Source organism: Buteo buteo, chromosome 8, assembly GCF_964188355.1.
Source record: "Buteo buteo chromosome 8, bButBut1.hap1.1, whole genome shotgun sequence".
Classification (NCBI taxonomy): domain Eukaryota; kingdom Metazoa; phylum Chordata; class Aves; order Accipitriformes; family Accipitridae; genus Buteo; species Buteo buteo.
Window position 1 is genome coordinate 24,345,109 of NC_134178.1, and position 26,623 is coordinate 24,371,731.

General features: G+C 37.7%; 1 protein-coding gene across 4 annotated transcripts in view; it reads right to left on the bottom strand.

Moving 5' to 3' along the window:
* Positions 1-26,623, bottom strand: part of USP25 (ubiquitin specific peptidase 25) — a 92,819-nt gene that overhangs the window by 23,970 nt on the left and 42,226 nt on the right. For 3 of the 4 annotated variants that reach the window (XM_075033920.1, XM_075033919.1, XM_075033921.1), the window contains 10 exons: positions 15,161-15,247; positions 11,945-12,082; positions 10,950-11,026; positions 10,173-10,246; positions 8,521-8,669; positions 4,586-4,713; positions 3,745-3,840; positions 3,297-3,458; positions 1,258-1,466; positions 568-638 (listed from right to left, as the gene is read on the bottom strand). In XM_075033920.1, coding sequence (XP_074890021.1) covers positions 568-638; positions 1,258-1,466; positions 3,297-3,458; positions 3,745-3,840; positions 4,586-4,713; positions 8,521-8,669; positions 10,173-10,246; positions 10,950-11,026; positions 11,945-12,082; positions 15,161-15,247 — 1,191 coding nt within the window. Of the gene's footprint in view, positions 1-567; positions 639-1,257; positions 1,467-3,296; positions 3,459-3,744; positions 3,841-4,585; positions 4,714-8,520; positions 8,670-10,172; positions 10,247-10,949; positions 11,027-11,944; positions 12,083-15,160; positions 15,248-17,524; positions 17,543-26,623 lie in introns of those variants that run through there. The other variant, XM_075033922.1, reaches the window with a different exon arrangement.

Below are 26,623 nucleotides of genomic sequence, written 5' to 3' on the forward strand. Positions count from 1 at the left end.
ACAGAGTTTTTAAAAAAAAATATATATATAATAAAAACAATAAAAACCCAAAACAATGACAACAAAAAAAACCCTACTGGCATTATTAACTACAAATTAAAATCAGGAGCCTTGAATTCCCAAGTATTAGTATGGAAGTTGCAACACACAATAGCAATAAGCATCAAAGTATAAAAATAATAGTTTCTTGTGTCTAATGCTTTGCCACCTTGAAGTCATAAGATTACCTAGTAATATGGTCAAATTGGGGTGAGGAAATTTTATTGTGTTATACAAAAACTGAAGTTCTGCATTCAAGTCAAAAAAGTCAATCAGAGATAGAACATATTTGGGCTTTTCATCACTAAGTTGCTTAAACTTAAGTATGCCACCGTAAAATATTGTAACTGTCTTTCGCCGGACTGCACAACTAAAAGGCTTGCAAAACCCATTATGACTTTCCAATGAAATTTCTCAAACCACTATATATAGTTGTTGTATACTTGCTATATTTTCAAGCATCTAAGAACTTTAATAAAAGTGACAAAAAGGATCTATTTTGAGTTCTCATGCAGAAACTGTACTTACTTGGACCATTGTTTTGTCAGAGTACATCAATTCAATTGTCCGATGTATTCTAGATATACTTTCTTGTAAATCTAAAAGAAAAATAAAAACAGAAGCTCTCTTCCATAAGGCTGCATAATTGCACATGGCTACATCTATATTAAAGCAGAGTGTGATCCGTGATACACCACTGCTTGCTTCCTAGAGCTCAACGGAGCACCTGCTGGAACAACTACTTCTCGTTTCCCTCAGAGCAAGGGAACGGACCATAAGCTCTAGCCACTTCAAAAAGTGCTTGCTCAGAAATTTGCTGAATTTTCCCTTATGGAAGGGGTCACCCTAAACTCCCCTGCAGAGCACCAAGTCACAGCATGGGCCCAGCCACTATCACACTGACAGCTCAGACACATCTGCAAAGGCGTCCTTTGGTGTGGATCCCACCTCTGTTTCACTCTACTCCCCCCAACACCAGGTACAGATGAGAAACCTGTGTTGAAACACCCATGGATGCTTCACTCAATGCCCAGTTTGCATCTTCAGTTTATATACCTCCAGTCTACTGTAATCTCTTAACTGACTTCCCTTCCTATGTGCTAGAAATAAGTTTAGAAGTACAAAACAAGCAACTCAACACACATGTGTACATTAAGGCGATTTCGCCCACTTCCACAAATCTTTTCCAACAGCAAATTCCCCAGCTTGTGGCATTACCTCTAGTGTCGTTCTCTACTTCAGTCCTCCAGCGATGCAAACAGCCTTCTAGGACAGACAGCTCTTCCTCAGTGATATGCCTTGGTGCCGGATGCATTGGCAGATCAGGAGGAATTCGTGATTGTGTGAATGGTTTATGTATTACTGATCTTTGTACAGGAGATGTGCTTGGAACATCTGAAGATGAAGGCCCCTGCTGCTCTACTGTGCTGCGTTCATTCAAAGCATGAAATACAAAAATTGAATCATCGTGTATACAAACTAAAAGCTACACCATAAAAATAAGCTTTTCATCTGAAAACAGAAATTTTAAAGGTAATTTCCTAAAGTGCAATCCAGGAAAGGTTCCTACAATATCAGTATGGAATTAGTATGTAAATTCTGAAAACTTTGTGATGTACTACATGTTAGCATAACAACAACTCTGGCTGCCATTAACAAAGATAAAGGAATCTAAATTGGATTGAATCGGTCAAACCACAGTTTGCCTTACCTGAAATGCTATTCAATGCTTTCAAATAACATCATGCAAGTAATCACTGTGGTTTGAAACATTTACTGCCAAACTGCTGGGAGAAAAAACACAGCAGTTGTCTTATGGCCCATTGACCATAAAATCCAGTAAACACAAGTGCTCTGTTTAACAACTTCTTCACATGTCTTCTGCCTAGAAGACTTTCTTTTTCCTATTGCCTACCTACAACTTGTGTTAATTGAACAGCAACAATGTAGGGACCTCTGATATTTACAGCACACTGGAAATTTAGCACCAAACCATCTAAACTTGTTCCAAACAAGCCTTCTAACTCAAAGAGCAAAGCAGCTAGCTTAGGAGAATTCTACAAGAGCAGCAGAATATTAAAAATGAGAACCTGTTACAGATTTTTCTCTTGCCATCAACAAGACCACCTATATATATAGCCATATGCATAACAGGAATCTAAAGATCTTTCTAGCAAGCCACTGACTTTTTACTTTGTGTACAGCATCATGATACAGCCTGAGGAACCTGGATTCTTCGGTAGTTTAGAAAGTTCTGAGAATATTAAGCGCTGACAACGGCACTCCACATAACATGCTGTTGTGTTTCTACAGATTGACAAAAAAGTCATAATACTTACATTTTTACAGAACAAACTTCCTATAAAGGAGTTTGAACAAACTATATTACTTCTGATACTGTATTTCATGCAAGCGGTGGTAGCTTTTAAAAGTTTGTCTTCTCTTATCAATCATCACAATTCCTACTGTCATTATATCAGTAAGACATTTGAAATATTTTAAAGGCTTTTTAGATTAATTTACTTCACTTCTCTGAACTACACAGTTAACCATCTTGACCGGACCAGAACCTACAACCCTACTTTCCAAATGCAATATAAAAAGCTCTGTTATAAACTGTTAGCATCCACCTAGCCAAGTCCTATCCTAAGTTATACTCTATTAACTGTTACTAATAGTTACTAGCTCCAATAATGAGAAAACCAATATTATTGGACCTTTATCTCCCTGATACTTTGGCTACTCTGTATTTAAAAAGTCAGACTATTAGGTTCCTGACAAACTGTTAGAATTGAAAGCTGCAAAGCAGAAAAGAAGCCTAACTCCCAGGCAAAAATTAATGTATAAATTGTACACCAGAAACCTTGAAGCTCTGCAGTACATACATGCTTCCCAAATTCAAATTTTTAAACAATACGTTGGGAAGCAGTGACCTCACCAGATAACGTGTCTATTTGGAATTGTAGGTGGAACTGTACTTTGTTTGAAAATAGTAGTTCTCTACCTAAGGACATTTTTATAAGTGCATGAGACAAACCCAGATTAATAACATTTTGGTTTATTTATTTAAGTCTAAGTCTGTCGTGCTTAAAAATACTTCTAGGAGAAACTTTATGCTATACCTCTTAGGAGATGCCTAGTTGTATTAAGCTGGTGAAGAAAGCAGTTAAACTCCCGTCCCCTCTCTCTCAGCGGCCAGGTTTGAACTGAGGTGATGACTGGCCTCTCACCTTGGGAGAGCAGGAGGCAGCCCTTACCTGGGCAAGGTCTGGGCCGGCAGCGTGCTACTGGCAGGGGCACTAGCACCCAGGTCATCAACAGGAGATGTGCACACCGGCTTGCTGGAGGCGAACTCCAAGGCATACTGCAGGACATCTACCAAGGGGAATCGTTTAGGACCAGAACCATAGCTTAAATATCTGTTAACCATAAAATGTATTAATGCCATGACTCACATATTTAAAAAAAAACAAAAACAAAACCAAAAGATTTCTTTCTGCTTGACTGCATTTAAATAAAGCAAGCATTTCCTAGCATGTTTCATGCATCAGAATTATCACACTTGTACAGTTTCCAAGGAAAACAGTGAAAGAAGAGATACACAAGAGAAATCTAGAGCAAATGACTACACACAAAGTGTATAGCTGAAAGGAGTTATTCTATGTAGCCTGTAATATTATTTGCATTTACAGTTATCTATAGTACCGTTCTAATCTCTGTTGTAAAACTGTGAGGTACTCTTTGAGTCTCTTGATTTCATCCCGTTTAATTCTTGTTATTTCTCTGTTTTTGTGCATATACCTGTAAAATATGAAATTTAAAAAGAGGTGTCAGCCCATAGCATCCCAACACAAACTGAGGTCTGTACCCATCAGCCATACCGCTAATGAAAACTCACACCCTCTAAAACCTAAAACATATTAAGCAGTAAAACAGAACTGAGAAGTGGTAAACCCATTAAGCTCCCCTCCCACAACTTTCAGAGGATGCTTCTTCCCCAGTGTCAAAAGCTCTGTTCATACCATGGATGACAAACATGTATTAGAAAGCTTCTAAATTAAGTAGTTTAAGTAGCAACCACATAGCTGTACTCCTGTTTCATTATTTAGGCTCACAAATAACATTCAGCATCTAACTGAAAATCATCATGGTATTTCACCTCTACACATAAACAACATATACTGCTGCTGAGAATCCACTTCAAACCATGCAGTCCATCTGGAACACCATGAAATATCTGACTGTTTCCCAAATGGGCTCATAAACAGTGATTTTTCAGAGTATTTTGCCTGTGTACACAACTACCTAGCAATATATTAAAGACTGAAGTATAAGCAGGTTTTAGCCCAAAGTAGCAGTATGTCTTAAATTGTTATCTATGTGTATTTTCTGAAACAGATGAAACCCATGAAAATTTTAATTTGTCTAGCTGGAACAGAAATGTACTGTGATTTAAGCTAGTATAAGATGCACCAGCAACTTTACCAAACTCATGAGATTTAATTTATATTCATACTAAGACTTTGTTGATAACATTGTACTGTACCTGTCCAGATACAAAATTGGAGGAAATTCTAATTTGTTGTGTATCTTCTCTGGTCTCCCCAAAGCCTGATTAAACTCAAATCTTGATAGCTCAAAAGTTAAGACAGGAGGAAGCTCAGTGAACCAGTGCTGAACAAAAGAAAAACAGAAAACCCCACAATGAATACCTTCCAATAACAGAACTTTAATAATAATGGTACAATACCTGCAGACTGACATAGCTATGGGAGTAATTGGTTCTAGAGGGTGGATCAGCATTAGCTTTCCAAAGTTCCCATCTTGCCCCTTCAGTGTAAACAGACACCATTCGTCACCCATGCTGCATCAGAGCTTTTCAACTCATCTATCACTACCTGTGTTAAAGCAGAGAAGGCAGGAAGGCTGCTTCTTTTCACATTTGTCTCCCTCATACTAAAGGTGGCCTACATTTGAACCTACCTGCCTTGCCAACTGTCCTGCTCTCTTTGAACTCTCCAATACCACTGTAAGGGTTGTTTACACTGTATCAAGTACTCTTCTCCCTAGTTCCCTCAGACTCAAGTTTCTGACCCTTTCATTCAGCTGATATCACCCAAAGTTTCTAATGACCTCCTCCAAAGCAGGATCAATGAGTACTCTGGGCTGGGTGAGACAAGCTGAATACTTTTTCTGGAAATGTCCTCCATACTAACAACCTCTCCTGAAGTCTTGGCTCATGTCTCTAATCACTGCTAATCTGTCCATGGACCAACCCATGTTAGCATCACCTCATCCCAGTTTTCTCTGAGTATTCAGTAGAGGTCTATTCTTAGTCTGTATTTCTTTCCTCACATACTTCATTTCTCAACTACAAGACAAATTCAGCTCTGATTCCAGCATTAGAGTTCCTTTTTTCTCCCCAGACTACAACATAAACCCCACAGTCTATCCATTTAATAACGTTTTGGATGTCTAACCATCAACTGAAGCTTCCCTGATTACTGCAGACACTGTTGCCACATATTTCTGACGTCAATGCCCATAGCCCAGACGTAGCGTTTGACTCGGGGCTCACTTCAAGTTCTCCCATCCAGCCAATACCTTGAATAGTCTTTTCACACAATACTTTCAAGACAGACTTTTCTTCCTGTGCTAATGGCTAAAATTCAGGTCTACGTTCTCATCACTCCACATCTCAGTGCAATGTTTCCTCTCTTCTCCCCTTGCCCAGCTTTAGCACACATAGCCTTGTCACACTAACAGATTTCCAGGATGTTGCTGAATTTTCCTAGTTCATTGCCCTCATATCACTCGTCTCATCTCTTTACATGCAAAGTGAGCTGCCTTCCCTTTTCTTGCCTATATCAGCCTCCACACCAACCACCTTTTCAGTTTTAAAGGAGACAATCATGACTTCTTTCTTGCAGCAGCTTCACACATCAGTAAATTTCAACAGTAAAATCAGCAAAGCCACAGCACAATCCTTCCCCCTAGACCCCTTTTATTGCAAGGTCCCCAAACCACTTAACAATGACTAAGCTGCTGACGTGCTGAAGTTCATCAACAATGATGCTGACAAACATTATCTCATTTTCCCCACCATTCTAACTCCAAGTATGTGCACTGACCTCCATCATCTCTTGAATCTGGATTTAAGTTCCTTGGGACAGGGAATGTCTCTTTTTTCTGTTCGTACATTAGCTTGCTTGCTGACACTCTACTCCGTGGCAGAGGCTTTTAGGCATCATGATAATAATAGTAATAATAATAATGAACAACAAGCTAAATACCCCATTAGAGTCAATGGTGGGATCAAGGGGAAAAGATAGAATGTTACTTTCAGGATCTTTCAATATATGGAACTACCACATCAATATCATTCTCTTTAAGCTTTGACATCTACCAGCTTGGATGAATGCCACTTGAAGTCTTTGCTCAGCAGAGACAGACTTTGTTAAAACTACAAGAAATTCAGCTTCCTTCAGTACTTCCAAACCTTCCAATGCACTGTAACACCTTTGAGGCATTATGTTTAAACATAACTACTAACACCAGCAACCACTATAAATTGCTTCAGTTTAGGGCAACGTAACCAATTTGCTTGGCCCTGGTAACAATGCAGTAATGTTTTTCTAGATAAGGACTTAACCCATTACCTTTCTTCTGTTGCCACTATTGTCAATCTGTCACATGACCATTTCACTTCTGTTTCCACATGCTATGAAGCCAAGCTGATTAAACCCCTGACACTTTCACAGAACTCAAAGCTTAACGCTCTACACCTGTACATGACTATACTTCTGTTCCCTGGTTTCCTGACATTACAGGTTAAAAAAACCCTCAAAACCAAACCAAACAAAAACCCCACCCTCCAAGTCTGACATGTCTAGTCAAGCATTAGTAATTGAACTGACATTTTATGCATGAATGCACACAGGCTTTAACTGCAAGACAACCTTCAGTCCGTAAGATAAACAACCATGCTCTTGTAGTAGACACATACAAGACTTCACCTTGCATAAAGAAATTGAACTTTGGATTGTACCAAGATATTTATGAGATTTTTCTTTTCTTCCAGTTTATTTCAGGAAACATGCTCATTGTAGTAAGACATTTCTACAAGTGTTGGAATAAAAAAAAAAATCGAATCATCCTATGAAAGAACAGCACATCCAGTAAGATGTGTAAATACATTTGAAGATGCTTGTTAACATCTGATTTGGTTGATCAATATTTGATCAATAACAGCTGACCAGAAAAAGGGACTGCAAAAGGGATGCTTTAAAACTTTTGTTGATAACACAAAATTGGAAATAGAACTTCAGACTGGAAGATGATTTCAGTGTGCATCACTAGGCTTAGTAATTAAAACCCTGCGTGTATGTTGATACGATTAAAGGAAGCAAAATTTCATTACAGCAAAGTATGAAGGAAGAAACTACACCTGAACTTTTTACTTAAGTAGAAGAAGCCTTCTAAGATTTCACATCTTTAAAGTAACTGTGATGAAACATGAACAACTGTGTAAAGAGAAAGTAGTTCAGTCTTTAGAGGCAATGGGGATTCCCGTATTTCCACATCAATAACCCACAGGTTATTGGAGAGAGCTCTGCCAGAGAAAAATGCTGGGCATACACATGCATGCAACCAATAAGAGGGGACATTTCAGAGCACACCCTCTTGGTTCTACAACCACCACCAGTCAAACTACCTCTTTTCCCTAACCTGTGACTTCTGCACAAGAAATCTCATTCGTCACCTCATCCCAACACCATACACTGCATATCCCACTTCTCAGTGGGGCTCCATCTGAATCCCTCCACGCATGCTTCCAGCATGCTCTGACATTTGGCAGCCTCCTGCTCTAGCAAGAGCTCTCCTGGGAGGAACAGCAGCTCATAGAGCAAGTATTGTCTGTTCACCACTGCAGTCAAACAGGGGGGAGGATTGCCCACCATAGGGGGCAATGAGGAGGATGCTGGGAAACATCAGTAAAAAGGGGAGAGGGGAAGAAGGCTAGGGTGCTGAGGAATTAAAGACAGAGGCACAGAGGAATACCAACAATGCTCTGAAGCAATGGTCAAACGCACAGCTCACGGTTGCTGTTTACAGCATGGCACAGGGTGGCAAGTCAATCAGAGCAGTGGTCAGCTACCACAGGACATTACACCCATGACCTCTCTGGAGATCAAATATCAGCAACAGGTGGGAACCAGCCTGTGCCAAATCACCACTGTAAGCACTTAATTGTGCCAGCTTTTAGTAAGCATGAACTTTTTATCTCATGAAAAATACAAAAAGATGATACTCTGGATCCTCCAAAAGAGGTACAAAGCCCCCAAATTAACAATCCAATTACGCCAGACATCAGAACCTGCAGAGCAGCAGGTCATATGAAAACAAACCATGAACCCCAGTGAAAAAAAAAGAGCACTACAGCACCGCCCTGAGAGAAGCCCACAGGAGCACTTAACTTACCTCCTGACCAGACTTTGCAGAGTTTTCTGAATGGAGAGATTCAATTTCACCTTCAATCATTGCAGCTTCTAGGCACTCATGCAGATCTTTAAAGCCATTAACCTGGAGTGGATACTGGCCAAACATTTCTGTGTTTTCAAATTTTTTACCTTCACATAAGAAATTAAACAGTTAAGGTTTTAGAAACAAACATTTACCTTTAAAAAAACCCTAACAATCCTAGGTCACCTGACCTAGTCTACTGAACAATACCCCCATTTTCTTATTGGACAATTCAATTATATGTATGAAAACAAAGTTACTTGAAAAAGTTGCTTGAATGTAATATTGAAAATTACTATGTTTTCCTCTTCTGTCCATTTTTTATATTGGTTTTGCATCTATTGGTAATAAGCAAAACTCAAAATGACTTGGCACCACAGATGCATGGGAAGTTTTACACATATAAAACAAAGTCCTCCTCCGGCAAATAGCAACTCAGTAATACAACCCTACATTGTATCAGCAAAGTCAGTGGAATTGCTGGTATGAAACAGCCCTTTGTATAAGTACATTTTGCAAAAATAAACCACAAAAGAGAACATTCATGAATTCTGTCCTGAAAACAAGACCATTTGTTAATGGTGTATAAAGATGCAAGCTCAAATACAAGGAAAAATACGGGTGACAAATTATTTCAATCTATAATTTCAATTTATTTCATCCTAAGGTCAGTAAAAAGTCTTCTTACATCCACCAGTTTCTTTTCATTGGTTTGGTTTTTACATGCCTGCTCAGTTAAGATAAGAATGTAAGGGATGAAAGTAGCTGAATGCAAAGGAGCAAGCATGCTAGCTGATAGCAAGAAATCTGCAGAATGGTTTTGAAATCTGACAACAAATCGTTAGACATACTGTTCCAGGCCAAGAAACAACCTGGAAGCCACTTTAAAAGATGCTTCATTCAAATGCATCTCAGGAGTCATTCACACTCAGGATGGGGGGCAGAGTCACCAACATTAAAAACACTTTCAAAACTGCTGGCCTCCTGGAAAGAGAGAACACTGCAATTCTGCAAATCTACTAATTATATGCAGATAAGATAAAAGGAAGTTTGTTTTGCAGCCTTTTTCTCCTCAGTACTCTCTCTCTGACACTGCCCTGGAGCAAGTTTCCACTGACTTGTTTTCAACAAACTGTACTTTTAAGAGGGTGAGTTATCCATACCAGAAATTGTGTAGAAGAAAATGCAATTGAAATTTTAAATTGCATTAAATGAAGCAGAGAGAGTGCAAGAGACTAGCTCGATGAAATACAGTAACTTGCCTTCTCTATACCATTAGTAAGTGGTAAAAGTGCCCTGATAATAATTTCTTGCAAGTATTTTTGCTTAGCATCTTACCCTAACTTCTACTGCACTTAGGTACCCACAACTCAGCTCCTAAAAGTTATCAGAACAGTCTTTCTGGACCACTGCAGCTCACTACTTTTACCTTCGTTCTCATAGTCTCAGGACAAACATTTCATCACAGACCGAACACATATTCTCCAAGTATACTTCTGCAGAAGTAGCTAAAATGCTACAACTGCATCATTCACCTGTGTACTTAGGAAAGCACTGAACAGGCATGAGCACAGAAGTGCACAGAAGTCTGAGTAAATTCAGATGCATACCTTCAAGTACACCTACTGCTAGAAATCGTCCATAAAACAACTCCACCATTGGGTTCTTTGGTTTCTCTCCATCCCTGAAAACAGAAAGCATGTTAGTATAAAAATCAAACACAAATCTATGAACTTTCATAAAACTACAAGCAGAATATTCTGAATTCATTATGGAAATGCTGCCTATTTTACTCAGTTACTGTTCATTTAGTTTTGTACTTTCCTCTAAAGACAGTAACAATGATTCATATATCTGCAATAATTTCAGAAGTGCTTCATTCTAGGAAAATTTATGTAAATCAGATTCAATTCGTGAGTGGTTAAATTGTACAAAACCCTTGTAAAACCCGTTTCCCGCAACACTCTAGAAACAATTTTGTATTCAAAAGACAGTTTACAGATGTTCACTTATACAAACAATGTGTATTTACTTCTGAGAAGAGAAACAGGAGCAAGGTTTTGAAGCATTTAAACTACACGATCAAAAAGCAAAAATGCATTCAAATGATAAAAAGCCTAATTGATTATGTACAACACAACCAATCTCTACTCTTCAGATATTTTGGACTTCATTCAACAAGATTTTTAACATGAAATCAGAAAGTGAAAGAAGAATTCACGGAAAATCAAAGGTACTGGCACATATGGAAAAAACATGCTTGAACTAAAACAAGCTAGACAGTTGGATCTTTTTCAGCCATACAGTGAGAAGTGTATTTTTGGTTATTTGGTTTACTTTTTCTCATCAAAATGTATAATATACAGAGCTAGGAAAAAAAATCTTACCTCTCTTCTTCAGCTTTAATTTGGAAGGCATCTTCTAGCCAATCTAATAATTTGTGTGTAAATTCACTAACATCTTGCTGTTGAAAAATATAAAATTATCAGTATATAATCACATATGTAACAGAACACAATGAAGTGTCACCTTACAAGGTCAGTGTAGCAGTATTCGCCTCCACAAGAGCTCCAAAAAATCACACTATGTCTAAGACTATGCCATGATTGATTTTTTTTTTTTTTTTTTTATTTTTTTTTTAGGTGGCTCTTAGAGCACACTAAGGCTCTGGTGCTCCTCAGCGATCACACTGTCATGTGATCCTTATTACTTGGGCTCAGCTTTCATACCATGCTAGTCCAAAGGCATCTTATGAATTCCATTGTTCAAACCCTTTGGTATCTAACAAGTAGTGACTAATACTAATTTCATCAAGCACTAAATTCAGCATGCTGTTGTAATTAAACACCTTAGCCACATAACCTCATGTGGGAGAAATAAAGCACCTGAAGAAACAAAGTGTTTCTCAGAAAAGCAAAATATACCCACTATGATTTAGGCAAGAATCCTGAATATGAATATTAGGACCCTCCAAACCAATATCTACACAGACAAATACTATATTTGGACTGTACCAGCCCTGGACATACTGTTAGATCAGAAGAATAAAGCTCTTTCAAAAACCACAGACTTAGAAGCTAAATTAAACCCTAAAAACAAGAATGTGGAACTATTAGTTAGTTTTTAAGACAATAGGAAGAAAGTATACTGAATAAAATAGTCACACTGGAATTTTTTTGGTTGGTTGGGGTTTTTTTTGGTTTTGTGGGTTTGTTTGGTTTTTTGTTTTCATAAAAGTGACTAGAGATTACCTAATATCAGAAAAAAAGCTCAAAGACTGTGATAATTAGGAGTTTCTTGTCTGTGGACATTCTGAATTTTTTTTGTCCAGATGACCATATGAAAACATGAATAAGCTTGAAGGAAAATACATAGAAATTACCTGTTGGGAATCATTTGATTTAAAAGCATCTTTAAGGATTTCAACCGCTCTTGATGGGTCAACATATTTTCTCTTCGAACCAACTAGAAGTGCAAACAGATACCTCAATTCACGCATGAAAGGCAGATTCCTATGTTCCTGTATTTGAAGAAGAATTAAAGATATTTAACTAGTAACAAAAATCTACTTTACAGAAGCATTACCCAATAAAATAAGCATATATACAGCCAATCATCATCATATATAAGCTTACTTGTAGTACTAGCAAGGTAGTGTTGCATGCCTTTTGCTTGCCAGTCTTACAAAATAATGTAGTTCTCTGGGAAGAAAATTACATGTCAGAAACTGAAAGCTCCCTGAAACCACATCTAGATGTGGCTGTTTGACTTGAAATGGGGCTGAATGGACAAGTGGACAACCTGAGTTGCATTTAAGACAGAACTGTTGCTCCCAAGACTTACAAAGCCTTAAGTAATACACTGCAACAATATGCACTGATTTGACTGAAATGAGTATTCCTCTGTACCTCTAGCAGAATTTCTTGTAAGCCTTCACACTGCCTAGTACATTTTTAAGCTTATTTTTTACTGAAGTCATGAATTTATAAGGTGTACGCAAATCATTATTATTTCTCTTGACAGAAGAGAAATACTTTGCTCTCCTTTCTACCTATTTTTTAAGTACAGTTCATGGGGAATATGGAGTTCTTTATCTGGTTTCCAGGAGAGAAGCAGAAGAAATACTTTACGCCTGTATAATGAAAACCACGTAAACTGAAACACAAATTTGTCATACCATAGATTCAACCACAGGTTACAAATGCTGTGGAGACTGGATATGTCTCATACTCCTGAGTAGATAGTTAACAAATACTTGTGAAATTGAAAACCCATGTAATATCCACCTGTATTTAGAACAAAGTATCATTCAAAGGCAGCACAGATGTCAGATGCTGGTGAAACTGGAATTACTTGATGACAAACTATTTCACATGCTCATCAAACAGCAGGCTTGTTTAGTCCCTCCTATGTCAATCCTGTATGCATAAAGCTTTTTGTACATAAAGTCTGCTTTATTTCAGCTTTAAAAATGGTGCATGGTAAATTGGAACATGTTCCGCATAATATCTAAACAAATATTTTTAGTCACATAAATTCAAGTTTTACTTGCTCTTCTAGTCCACCTTGCAAGTCACCTGCCAATTATAAACAATGTTCACAGAAAAGGCTGAAGACTTCATCAAATGCCACCCTAATTCAGTATTAAATCGTCGTAATTTAAGAATAAAATCAGTCTCCCATTTACATATTTAAAGCACTTTATAACAACAAAACAAGGAAACAAATTGTGAAAGTGATTCTCTTCTTACTATTTACATGATCTATTAAAAATGAATAGAATTTCAAGTTTTAAATACAGATGTATTTTGTCAAGATGCTTTAATACCAGTGATAATTCATACGCATAATATACACAACTGACCAGAGAATACTCTAGATCTCACCTTCCTTTTGTTAAATCTGAAATACACAGCCAGTGAGTATTATTGCATTACTTACTTAAATTTACACAACTAATTTGGCTGAGTTTTAAGCATACTTGTAGCTTTAGGTTGAACAACTGGCTACTGATGTCAGTGGGATTACTCAGAACAAATACCGCTGTGAAGCCTATAAAAAGTTCTCTAAAATTAGAGAAAGCCTTGTTGTTTTTTTGAGAAAGCTCAGTTTAATACATTAGGCACGATCCTTGACCAGATTATGTGGGCATTACCACAACAAACTGTGTTTCTGACTAAACAAAGCCTAAAATCTTCAAAAGGATGTGAGCCACTCCAAGACAAGGTATACAGTTCCACAAAGGACTTGCACATTAAAACAAAAGAACTAATAAAGTGATCACAGCACAGCATATGGCTCTCAATTTTAAAGCATACTGTAGGTCCACCAACACACACACAAAAAAGATTAATATCAATTTTGAAATGAAAACTGTATGGGAATTTCATAGTCTAAAACATTCTTTATTTTATCACCTATCCTGCCTGCATAAATAATTTCTTGATACACTGATATTGGAACAATTTATGATTAAGAAATGCTTATAAAGCAATCTACATGTTTAATACATAGTAAACATTCATTATTGTCAATCAGTATGCCAGGACACTGGCTGGCATAATGATAATGTTGAAACAGGGGGAAGGATGTGCTAACCTGTAGCACAGTAACCCACTTCCTCTGATAATAAAAGGTTTCCTGAAGATATTGTTGAAGTCAAATATTTAGCTGGCCTCACTGTGTACAGCAAAAAAGATCTGTTCATATGATAGCAAGAGGTAAGAGAACTGCAGAGCCAAGAAGCTGCAGTAAATACAGACAACCATATTTGTTGTACAGAAGGAAGCTGAGGAACACACCAAGGAAGAAAAGTGAATTCAAATTAAAAAGAACAAAAACAGATTGGAGATTTTAAGTGTATGGCCAAGTTTAAAATCCAGAAAAACAAAGTCCAATCAGTGGATGCAAACAGGGTGGGGTTGTTTGTTTCATTTGGGTTTTTTTTTAAAGTCAAAATTTATACCAATGACTTGTGGATTCAAAATTTTACATGGCAAATTATTAATAGCATTTGAATTCAATATATTGACAGGAAACAAAAACACCCCACTATGCAATATTCCCTTAAGTACAACCACATGCTTTAATTCTGAATCAAGAGAGTGTCATGACCCTTGCATTAAACTCTACTTTCTATCAACTGGAAGAACAACAGGATGTAAACCAAAGTTTTGAAAATCTGGGATTATTAAAACTTGGTCTTTATTAGCAAGGAAATTTGATCCTAGGGAATGTCAGTCACACACAGTACTTAATACTAGGTTAAAAATAAAATGTTTGCTAACACAGGCTACGTTCACATTAGAAATGCTCACCTACTAGCGGCAGTGCTGCTACAGCTGTGTCGGCAAAGCCCTTCCACTGAATCTGGTCTAAGCAGCAGTACGCCGAGCAAACTCTGCCTCTCTCAACACCCTGCCCATGCTCTAATGTGAGGCTAATGTATTTTATGTAAGACCCATAATAGGAAGCTCAAAGAAACACTAATTAGCACCTATAAAATCCATGCTAATTTGAGCTAGGAACAGCGCAAAATTCAATTACAAGAGAGAAACACCCTTATCAGCCATGAGGGGAAGTTAGCTTCCAATTTTACCTTTTGGTTTCGGGGCAAGTCTTGAGCATTTGCAGGAGGATTGAAATTTAAAACTAGTCTTCGAAACTCCAGTAGGTTAAATAATGACTGAAAAGAAAAACAAAAAAAAAAAAAACAAAAAACATTTAAGCACTTCTACAAACAAAATTCTTCCAAACGTGCCTTAGCAAAATAAATGGAATGTTAAACATATGCAGTGCTAAAGTTTCATTTCAGAAGCTAGATTATTTCACTTAAGTTTACTAAGCACATTTTCACCAGAAGATAACTATTTTTGCCAAGTAAACAGCATAATAAAAAAAACCTTCTTTATACTTAATCACATAAACAGAACAATTTTAGATGATAGGTAAACTACTTATTAGTTTAAAACCAAGAATTTTATTGATTTTGTAACTGTTAGTTTTCAAATTGAAATTAAAGCCTGTTTAGACATGTAAAATTCATCTTGTAGCCCCTCTATCATCTACCTCCCCAGCACAGAGAGAGTACATCTTTGTATACGCAACTTAAATCCACTTGCAATTATCTGTATTTTTTGCATTCTGTTTACTCCTCCCATTATTATAGGATCTGTATGATGTATATTAGAGTGAGGAAACAGGGTTATACATCTTTGCAGGTAAGGAACTGGTAACATTCTCGTTTTACAGACAATAAGACATGAAAACAGGTGTCTACAGGCACACCCACAAAGAACCCCATAGTGTAACACAGAGCCTGAAGCCAAGAGAGTACAAGAACAAAATGACTCCGGGTTGCAAAAATAAAAGTCCAAAGCAGTGGCTGAAAACTGAAGACCTCAGCACTTGCGTAACCGCATCATTGCAGGCATCATGTACAGGCAGAAAGCACTTTAGTTAAAGTTCACTTCATTACCGCAGACTAGCATTTTGATGAAGAAAGGGTAGCAGTAAAGGTCTAAAGCATTTTAAACATGCTCATCAGAGAAGCACCAGGAAGATTTACCCTCCTATTCATACCCTTTGGTTTTACAACCTATGATTAACTACCCCCCACCCCCCCAGATCACATATTAGCTATTTATTTTGGAAAGGCAGAGCTTGCCTCCCCCAGCAATAGACTTTGATCCCGCAACTTGTCCTACACAGGTAAAGACTTAAGTCGCAGACCACAGCGAGTTTAATAGGATTTCAACCACACAGTGTCAAGAAAGTGACATTCAAATTGTGAAGAGGCATTGCATTTATTCTAATAATTTAGAACATGTTGGAAGGAAAAAAAAGATGAGTTTGTCAAAAGTTGCAATGTTCCCAGCTCTCCTCGTGAAAGAGCCTTTACCAAGTTTAACCTCTTCCAATACCCCACAGTATATGGTGTCTCCAGCAAAAAGTTGTCCTTCCTAACATTTTTAAATTTAAAAATAAAATAATTTGAAAAATATTATCAGAAACACCAACCAAAAAACATCTTTCTGACCTTGCTAAATCAACAGACAATTGAGTAGTGAAGCTTTTTTTTTCTCTTTTGCTGTTCAAAATACAGGTTCCCCTTTTATCCGTCCTTGCAGAGAATGGAGATTAAAACAGAGTCCTTGTTTACTTACTCAAAGAATAGCAAATGTTAATATTTAATTTGAGTGTCATTCTAGAAGTTGATACTAATTGAAGTTATGTTTCATGATGTAACAGCATTCCACTGGTGGGCTCTTCATCAAGCAAAACACAGCAATGTCTTACATACAAAATAAACCAGCTGCTGAAATATAATGTCCAAAGACTGACTTCTCTTCATGACTAATCCAAGTCCCATCAAAGTCCCAAGCAGCTGAGCTGCCCAATTTCATAACACACATATACGAATTAAGTACAGAAAACTGTATTAAAGTTTAGAATTTTTGCCTGGCGTTCAATCCACAAGAACTATATTTCTTTAATCCAGAACTCTGAACTGTGAACATATAACTCCATGCTTTACTAAGCTGAACAGACCTATTTTTGCAAGCTGCTGAGAATAATCAAGAGGATTGCCTGATATGGTCTTTTCTTCTTCAGCTTTGTTCTACTCAAAATTTCTTATGCAAGATACTTAGTTATTAAACTTTTCTCCAAAACAGCTTATGCTGTGTGTGGTTGTACTGAGATGCAGCAGAACACTCACAGTTAATCTACTGCCAACACCACTAATGCTTACAGGACAGTACTATGTTGTAGCTCTTCTATACTGAGCTAAAGCAACTTCAGGAAACTTCTATCTTCGTAAAAAAAAAGAAGGTAATTTCCCAGTGTAAGTATAAACAAGTATACAATAAGCATGCCTAAGACCAACCAATTTTTGTGCCCGAAGTACCTCAAGGAGGAACCTATGGTTCTTTCTGAGGTAAGGAGATATAAATGAGCTCACCTAAGCCCTCATTGCAGCAGAGACCTCCCATGGCCAACCACCCCAGCGCTTCAGAAAGGGGCTAGGCAAAACAATTCCCAATTTGCCAAGCCATCTGTTGACTAGGTTTTCTACACCCAGGGTAGGTGATGCCATGGAGCAGAAGCTGTTCTTCTGCAGCCACCGAGAGACACAGCAGAGACTGTCCCTGGCCCGAGTGCCACCCACTGGACCCATGCCAAAGCACTGGCCTTCAGCACTTCATCTCTTACCCACTTGGCTTCAGCTACAGAAAAGTGTCAGGAGTCCCAGTGCAAGAAAACAGACTGGACCTGAAAGGTGATACTTCATATCTACTGGCCTAAGTCTTCCAGCGTAAAGTACACAAAACTTATGCATGCAAGAAAAATTCTCTAAAGGGTGGGGGGTTTTTTCCCCCCAGTGTACTTAAACCTATTTAAAAGCTGTCATCTGGAAACTTGACCAAGTAAGGCTAAGATAAGTTATATCAATTCAAATTGTCATGAAAATCAACAGATTTTTAGTATACCTGCCTTCTATCATGTCAGTTTGGGGGCTGAACAAGATAGTAAAAGAAAATGAGAATAAACAACAACAACAAAAATTCAGTATCAGTTTAGGGCGTTCAAACTAGCTATGCTGTATGACAAGACATACTGTGGCTTTCCCCTGCTACAGGTGCTGATGATATAGATGTATTTTCTGTCATGCCAGAAAGAGCTAGGTATAGTTGTAGCTTCAAGACTGTAAAATACTAAAAAGGTTCACTTTTCTGAGTAATATCTACCCACGCTGTATAGAGTCCAAATGCAGTTTCAGAATATAAGCTGCCTTGGTTTCACCTAAAACACCCTGCTTATCCCTTTCCCTCTCTTACTGTTTAAGATTATCAAAACTAAGGACCTTGGCAGAATTTAGGTTGCCTGAGTAAAGGTAATTCCTAACATTCTTAACATTCAAGCACTGTGATGCTGCATTAATACTGCTAGAATATAAATTAGTCAGCATATTAAATCCATAAAAGCTTGGCATGCAGAACCACCAGCAGAGTCCTAAAATAGTAGTTACTGACATCAACAATACTTGGAGAGTAGGAAAACAGTACTTCTGTATCTAGATAAGATATGACCTACCAAGATGCAGCACAAAGCTTTAGACACGCTCTTTGATGGATTCTTGCAAGTTCTAAAAGCACAGGGCACTAAAAGCAGCTGTTTCACTAACAGATGTATGAAAACCTTTTGTTTTCTTTGACTAGCAATTTTGTATTTGTTTCCACCACTGAGAACAAAAAGCAAAAATTATTGCACAAGAACCGGGGAATTTTAAATATTGATCACCTTTATACAATTTTACACAAAAACCTTAATTTCATAATGCTATGAACACAGCCATCTTCCCATTCAATTTGCAAAGGTTAAGCTTGGAAGGAAGGAATGACTTTCAAATTGTTCTGTGAAACACCCATTAAAGCAATTCAGACTACTAATTCTAAACCAGTCAGCAAGATGCCAGAAACATTCTTATTTGGCAGAAAATCATCTAGGATACTTAAGTAGAATGAATATATTTGACCTGTACTGTAATGCCTGCAGAAAACCTCAACTTGTCCTAAGGTGATAAGTAAGGGGGGGGGGGGAATCACAGTTACTAATGAAGCTTAGCAAACAAAATAGGACACACCTACTGGCACACAGCTGGAACTTCACCAGCATATTGTGAAATGCCATCATCATTCAGGTTTCTCTTAGAGCAGCCCCAAGAAAAGCTGTGCAACTCCCATTCTTGTGGCGGCCAGTTTGTAGGCTCCCTTTTACCAAAGTGATGGGGATTAACATCAGGCAAGGGTGCCAGGACTAGTGTAGGTGTGCATAACAATACCTATGTGTCAGCAGCAAATACTGGCTAGGAATTTGTCCAAATTAGTGCCAAAGCTTGAGATTTAACAGGAGAAAAATAAAACGACTAACTTGAATTTTGGCAAAGAAAACTTAGGACGAACTTAATTTGGCTAGTAACCAAAAACTAAATATATCTTATTAGTATGGCTTGAAAAGCAACTCTCTGGCAGGGGGAAAAGTAAAGTATGCATTCCTACAGAGCTCTTAAATGAATTGTTTCATGTACTGGCATTTAGCTAAAACAAGATCTTGTATAAGTTGAAAGCTTATATATGCATTAACACATCACAACACCCATTTGTCTCATTTAGTCATCTGGGGCCTTTTATACATTTCCAATATTACATCTATTCAGATTTTAAAGCCACGAAGCAGAGACTGTAACTACCTTCATTCTGTATAGCAAGCAGAGAGCAATTTTAAAGAATGAATACATTATTATTGTTCTAAAAATAAAAAGCAAAAACAGAGCTCTGCCCATGTCATTAATTATAATATTTGGAATAGTTTGCCTCTGCCAACATGACAAATTAGATTTATGTTCTCACTTCACTTTATAAACAATTTTGGTGGTTTACTGTATATAGAGCTAGTTTTAGTGGGGTAGATCGACTATTATTAGGGTTAACTTTTTATTCATGCCAATAACCTAAATCAAAGAAAACACAGAACTCTATGGAAGGTATGCTCCCACCTGCACACGTTACCATATGCTCCTTCCAATAACATTAAGAACTTTAAATTTACTAGTTATCCATACTTGAAGTACACTTAGGCTTATTAGTGACTTGACACTCCTACACACTTCAGATTGAATATTAGTGTCCAGCAAAGCTCCGTGCTGCAAAAACATAAGCAACTTCACTGGCAACTAAGTCCACTTCTCTCCAACTTTCAAGTCTTCTGGACTCTATACCACTAAATTGGGAGAATGATTTCTCCCTCCTCTTTAAGTCCTTCCCCACTTTTTCTATTTATTGATCTATTTTACTATTTTACCTTTTGGTTCATATTCTTAAACCTACTTCTATTACAACAAAGTCCATGAAGTGGCCGCTCTGCTCCTGCGCTACACTTCTTTCTAACCAGCACCTTCTTAGAACTCACACTAGGGCTGCCTCCTACTCCATTTGTGCATGTCTTATTCCTGTAAGTGGTAAATCCTGTTTTCAGAATAGAGACTAATGACAGGCATTAAATGTGGTCATCAGACCTGTATTTGACCCTATGCATGCACTGCATAGCAATAAAAGTCAGCAAGCATAAATACAACAAGAATTCTTCCTATAATGCTTAAATGAAAAGGAAACTGACTGTTATATGTATATGCAAATTAGTTTAAACACATTTTACTTACAATGTAGAAAATAATTATTGTAACAAGACTATAGAGAATTTTAAATATATTTTCTCTTAAGCACACAGTAGCCCTGTGTAATGTCTTCTACCTTTCAGAGAAAAAAAAAAATTAAGAAAATGAGGAAGTCACCCAAAACATTCCTGATATTGCTTCTTTCCATACACCGAGAATTTGGCACAGCCAAAAGCCTTCCTGAAAATCCTCATATTGTTTAGAAAATCGCCTGTAAGGAAGAGAAGGGAAGAGAAGAAAACAGCTTCAAAGCTGGGACTAGAGCAAGTTCCTGTTCAAACTTCGTTGTGAAAGTATAGGAAGAGGAGTTTTTTCTCTCTCCCTCTCCGAAACAAAACTCCTACGGACAGATATGACACTATCTCATGGCTGAACTTCAGCAGAAAAACTCCACATGTACAGTGGTAGCAGTCAGGAAAACATTTAGCATTTTCAAAGTCACAGAGAGATTCAATCTCAGATCTTAAAAGCTTTGGAAAGTATCTCAAAAAGGACATTTTTATTTATAAACCATCAACCAATCAGCATTCCAAATTGCTGAAAACCAAAGTATAAAATGCAGTTTTAAGCTGTCATGTTTTGCTTTTCCAAAAGGCTGAGGTGTAACATGGAAGAAGAAGATGGAAAACAGCTTTCATACTGTTTGATCTAGAAAGTCAAACTAACTTAAGACCTCTAGCAGACTTGAGATAAGTCAACATTTTCAACAAACAGCTCACCATGGTATTACCAGCCTGCATTTAGAGAACATTTACTTGTTTATAGCAACAAACTCAGAACATTACTGCAATTCAGGAGACAGATAAGTATGATGTGAGATGTGTCCAGAAGAATTCACTTTATACTTGTGTCTTGGCACATACTAAAAAAATGCCATTCAACCACTCCTCTACTACATATTCAAAGCAAGAAAAAAAATTCTGTTAGGACATAAAATAACAGCCAACATTTCCTGACATGGTTACAGTTTTCAACTTCTTGCCTAAATGCACAACAACATGAAATCAGTTTGTGGTATAACCTTAAACACCACACCTAAACAATGCAAAAGCTTTATGCCCTTCTAAACCTAGGAATTGCACATAGGATCACAACCCAACACCTATTCTGTATCCTTTATTTTAATTAAAGGGACAACTATGTATGAGTCTGTATTGGGTCTGGCTGAGATGGAGTTAATACTCCCCACAGCAGCCCTCATAGCACTGTGCCCTGCATCAGTAGCTAGAAAGGTGTTGATAGCACACCAGTGTTTTGGCTACTGCTGAGCAGTGCTGGCACAGCATCAAGGCTGTCTCCCCAACATTTTTGCCCTCCCCTCAATGGCAGGCTGGGGCAGAGCAAGATCTTGGGAGGGGACACAATCAGGACAGCTGACCTAAACTAACCAAACAGATATTCCATACCATATGACGTCAGCTCAGATATAAAAGCTAAGTAAAGGGAGACAGAGGGGGGGGCATTTTGTCTTCCGGAGCAACCACGACGCGTACTGAAGCCCTGCTTCCCGAGAAGTGGCTAGACATCGCCTGCTGATGGGAAGTAGAGAATAACATCATTTGTTTTTTTCTTTGCTTTCGCACGCGCGACCTTTGCTATCACTGTATTAAACTGTCCTTATCTTGACCCACGAGCCTTCTGTTATATTTTCTTCCCCCCCAGCTGAGGAGGGGGAGTGATAGAGCGGCTTTGGTGGGCACCTGGCATCCAACCAGGGTCAACCCACCACAGAGTCAAAGCTAAAGCCACCATCCGTTAAAGCTTTCCAACCCTTCACAACAGAAATCGCAATATTGTATACCACTAAATATAAGGCAAGAGTTTCAAAAATCACACAAGCAACCTGAGGGAGCTGGAGACCACAGTGAAGAACAAAAACCAGGAAAAGGAATTTCCTGTCAGCAATATCATAGGATGACTGAACTTGGAAGTGACAGGTCAATCTTTACTCTACAGGGGAACAGAGGGAGTGACAGAGGGAAAGCAAGAAATTAGATTTCCCATTTCATTATTCCTCTTCCCATGAAATTCTACAGAACAGTTGATATCATATCCCACCCCTCCCAGGCTGCTCCAGAGAGAAAATAGTGGAAAGAAAATATTCCATCAATGACCACTTTAACTCAAATGGGGATTGCACACTGAATGTTCTTTAGCATGCAACCTTCCGTTGCATGTCCAGGAAAGCAAGGGAGTTGTGTACAATATACATATATGCAACTCTCATTATATAATACTAGGCTTTTTGGTATTAATGCATTACCATGTCATCCATCACAATCCCTTCCATTCAACATGACAAACAGGAAAAACAAAACAATGCAAAAGTTAGATACTTGCGGTGGGCTACTTCAAAGATGTTAAGAACAATAGCTGAGCCACCAACTGGGAAGAAGATACTTCCTTGATTCTTACCCCTCAAGCTGGCTCGCTTCTTCCCAGAACTAGAAGCTTAGGATCAAATGAGATCCTAACCCCAAATATATTGACATCAGAAAAGCAAGAAGGCTGCTCCTAAACACAATGCAACAGAGTAAAATGACAGAAGTGGTGTGAGGGACCCTGAAAATAAAAGTTAAAGAGAGCAGCCATGGAGATTTATGCTTGTAAGACAGTAGCTTTTTAATTCTTTGTTCTGCAAGCTCTGTACTTCGGGGGGGGGGGGGGGAAGCTCTCATTTTTGAATGATTAACCAGACTCTGACAGACTCCCAGAGAAAAGAGTGTGGGGATGCCAAGCCTCAGCTGTCCTGCTGGGATAACTCATTTGGGAAAGGGAGGAGCTACAATCCAGACAGGCCTTCAGGAACTCACGAGACCCAGGAAAACACTGCACCTAGTACTTTAGGTATGGGATGGGGGGGGAAGGAAAGTACAATTTTCATTATGTTTCACCACAGACTTTCTTCCTTCCATCAGAAATTTGTCTTAGCACACTGAGTAGGCGACATTCACTAAACAACCAACTACTCAGTATCTCCCATGACACCTTTTTCAAGGGGCAAGTATACTTCTCACACATGACTGAAGCCCTACTTGGAACTCCAAAAGATAAAGTTAGTCTTGTGCAATGCCTTAAAGCAAAACACCTGGGAGACAACTTGCACAGGCAGCAAGCCTACAGACACGATTCCAGCAACACTTCTGTGTCCTGTGCGTTACCCACCTTCTATGTCCCACGTCCTGCAAACACTTAACTCATGCTCAGCATGACACAAAGGAGCCGCTTCACAGCCTCAATAAATGTGTTATTTATAAGCCATTTTCAGACTATAAACTCTTAAAACCAAGGAAAATTGTAAAGTTACATTTTTACAAGGGAGCCACTGAAATCTACTGAAAAAAAAGGAAGTAAAAGCATATAGGAGTATATTCATGTTTTGTTTCTTTAAAGAACTTGCTATCTTCAGTTCTATTTCAAGAGCAGACATATGTAGTTACAATAATGAGAATTAAAAAAACCCACCAAACCCACACAAACAATCTTCTAGAAATGTTCTAAAACCTCAAGATTTAGGAATCCCACTATAAAAGTTAATGTAAATAAACAGTAGCAAAAGCATCTATGGGTGAACTGTCAAAAATAGAGGTTTATTACAAGTTCAAGAAGAGGTGGGAAATCATTGAGAGACTTGATTCGTTTCTTGGCAGGTAAGGAAGAAGCAAACATACTTTAATACAGTTTTGTTTTGATATATTTTCTGGGGGACTCAGTTTTAAATTCAAGTTATTATCAAGTCAAAAGTCTTCAACAGGAGGACAGATTTGTAGAAGTTACACTGTGGAAAAACTATTACTGTTCATTCTAAAGATGCTGAATGTAACTGTTGAAAGCAATACTTTGGTTTAGAGGTATCTGAAGAGATACTCCCCTCTTCCCCTACAGAAGAGGATGACTTCCATATGTGTGTATTTCTCTAATGCCCAAATAAACACAGTATAAAAGGCAATATTTCTAGGAAAGTTTGAATCTTGTTAAGGTTTGCTGACACTCACTGAAAACACAGCTTAAGGAATTTCATGCTTTTAATGCAAATACAATGAACAATTGATGATTGCATTTGACTAAGTCAGCTAATGGTGGCTATAAAAAACAACATACATTGCATAAGGAAACTGTCAAAATGTCAAAAGCTTTTTTCCCCTTAACAAGCACCCCTTAAGTAGAAGGGGAAAAAAAAATTCTTTCTTTGCAATTTAGTTTTAGATTATATTACACAATATATCTTTGTGACTGACAGTAGTTAACATTTAGATATTGTTGACCTATGTGATGTGTCAGGTTTCAAAAGACTCCTAAAGAAAGCTTGAAAATGCTTCTACATAGTCAATGCAACCCAAGGAGTCAATGTGCCCTGTGGATAAATAAGTATGGTATTAGCTAATACTCTAAATTAACATGCATTAAGTTTCCTGGGATGGCTGTTTGAAACATAAGTCTTCCTGGCTGGCAGACAATATTAATAACCTACATTTTCAACCAACTGAAGTTATAAATCTTTCAATGGTTTACTTGAATTACATTCTATAGATATAAATACATAAGTTTAACTATCTTTTAGGATTAAACCTTTATAATTACAAATGCCACAGATTTTCACATGTGTAGTGACCATAAGAACTAGCTAGCCCTCTTTAGAATCCATTTTCAAGGTATAAAGTTGCACATCATGTATAAATAACATGAAATCATAAGTCTAATGTAGGTTTTTACATTCTCTAACCTCTGTTCTTACCTCTGTGGTTAATGAATTAAAATTCAAGTTTCCTTGAAAACATTTATTTAAACATTTGCAGTATCCTGTATATAAATATTTCTTTTACAGAAATGCACATACACATAAAATAAGTCATCTTGAGATTTGGGACTACTATGGAATGTAAAATCTGATTACACAACAGAGAAGGTAAAACGCCAAGTCATATTACCTCCACAAAGAGCTTTATGGAAATAAAATGTTTCTCTATATTAGCACCAAGACAATGTTTCTGCTATTGGAAAAAGAGCTATTCATGTGAAAGAATAAGGAAAGGAGGAAAGATGAACAAGGGAAACATCAAAACATCTCAGGAAAACAGAAAATTCAAACAGCTGATAGATTACCAGATGCTGAAAGAAAAGAGGCCTAAGAACACAAAAATTTCGGTGGGGAGGGAGGTGGTAGAACAAATAAAGAAGGCTTTCTGTTTCCTTATCTACAGCGTTACCTAAGTATTACCTTCAGGTAAGTAAACCCTGTCCATAAAAAACCCAGAAAACAAACAAACAAAAACAAAACACCACAAACAAAAACCCAAAACCACTCAACCCTAAGAAGTCAAAAAGAACATGGATAACAGCAATCCAATTTATGTAGTCTACTGGGACTTCACAGTAATTTCTGAAGAAGTCATTCAACAGAAACTTTTAACTAAGCAGCAATGAGGTAAGATGGAAGGTCGAGGTACAGACAAATAGGTAATCAAAAAGAAAAAGAGGGCAGGAAGTAAACCATCTGTTCCAGCCTGAAGGGAGGTTACTGCAAATTCATGAAGTCTGTGCCGGTAAGCAAAATTCGGAAGTGATCTAGAAAAGAGAGCAAGTGGCAAGATCACCAAGTTTGCTCAGTACAGAGATGCGCAATGTAGTAAAAACAAGAGCTGGCAAAGATGAACTGACAGAAGGATCATATGGGACTGAGAGACTATGTAATAAGAAAGCTAAATTGAACACAGATAAGTGTACAGTGATGTACATGGTGGAAAACAACCCTAAAATGTATAGAAAATTATGGGCACCAAGCTAACTAGTATTATTCAAAACTTTGAATTTATGATAGTTTCATGA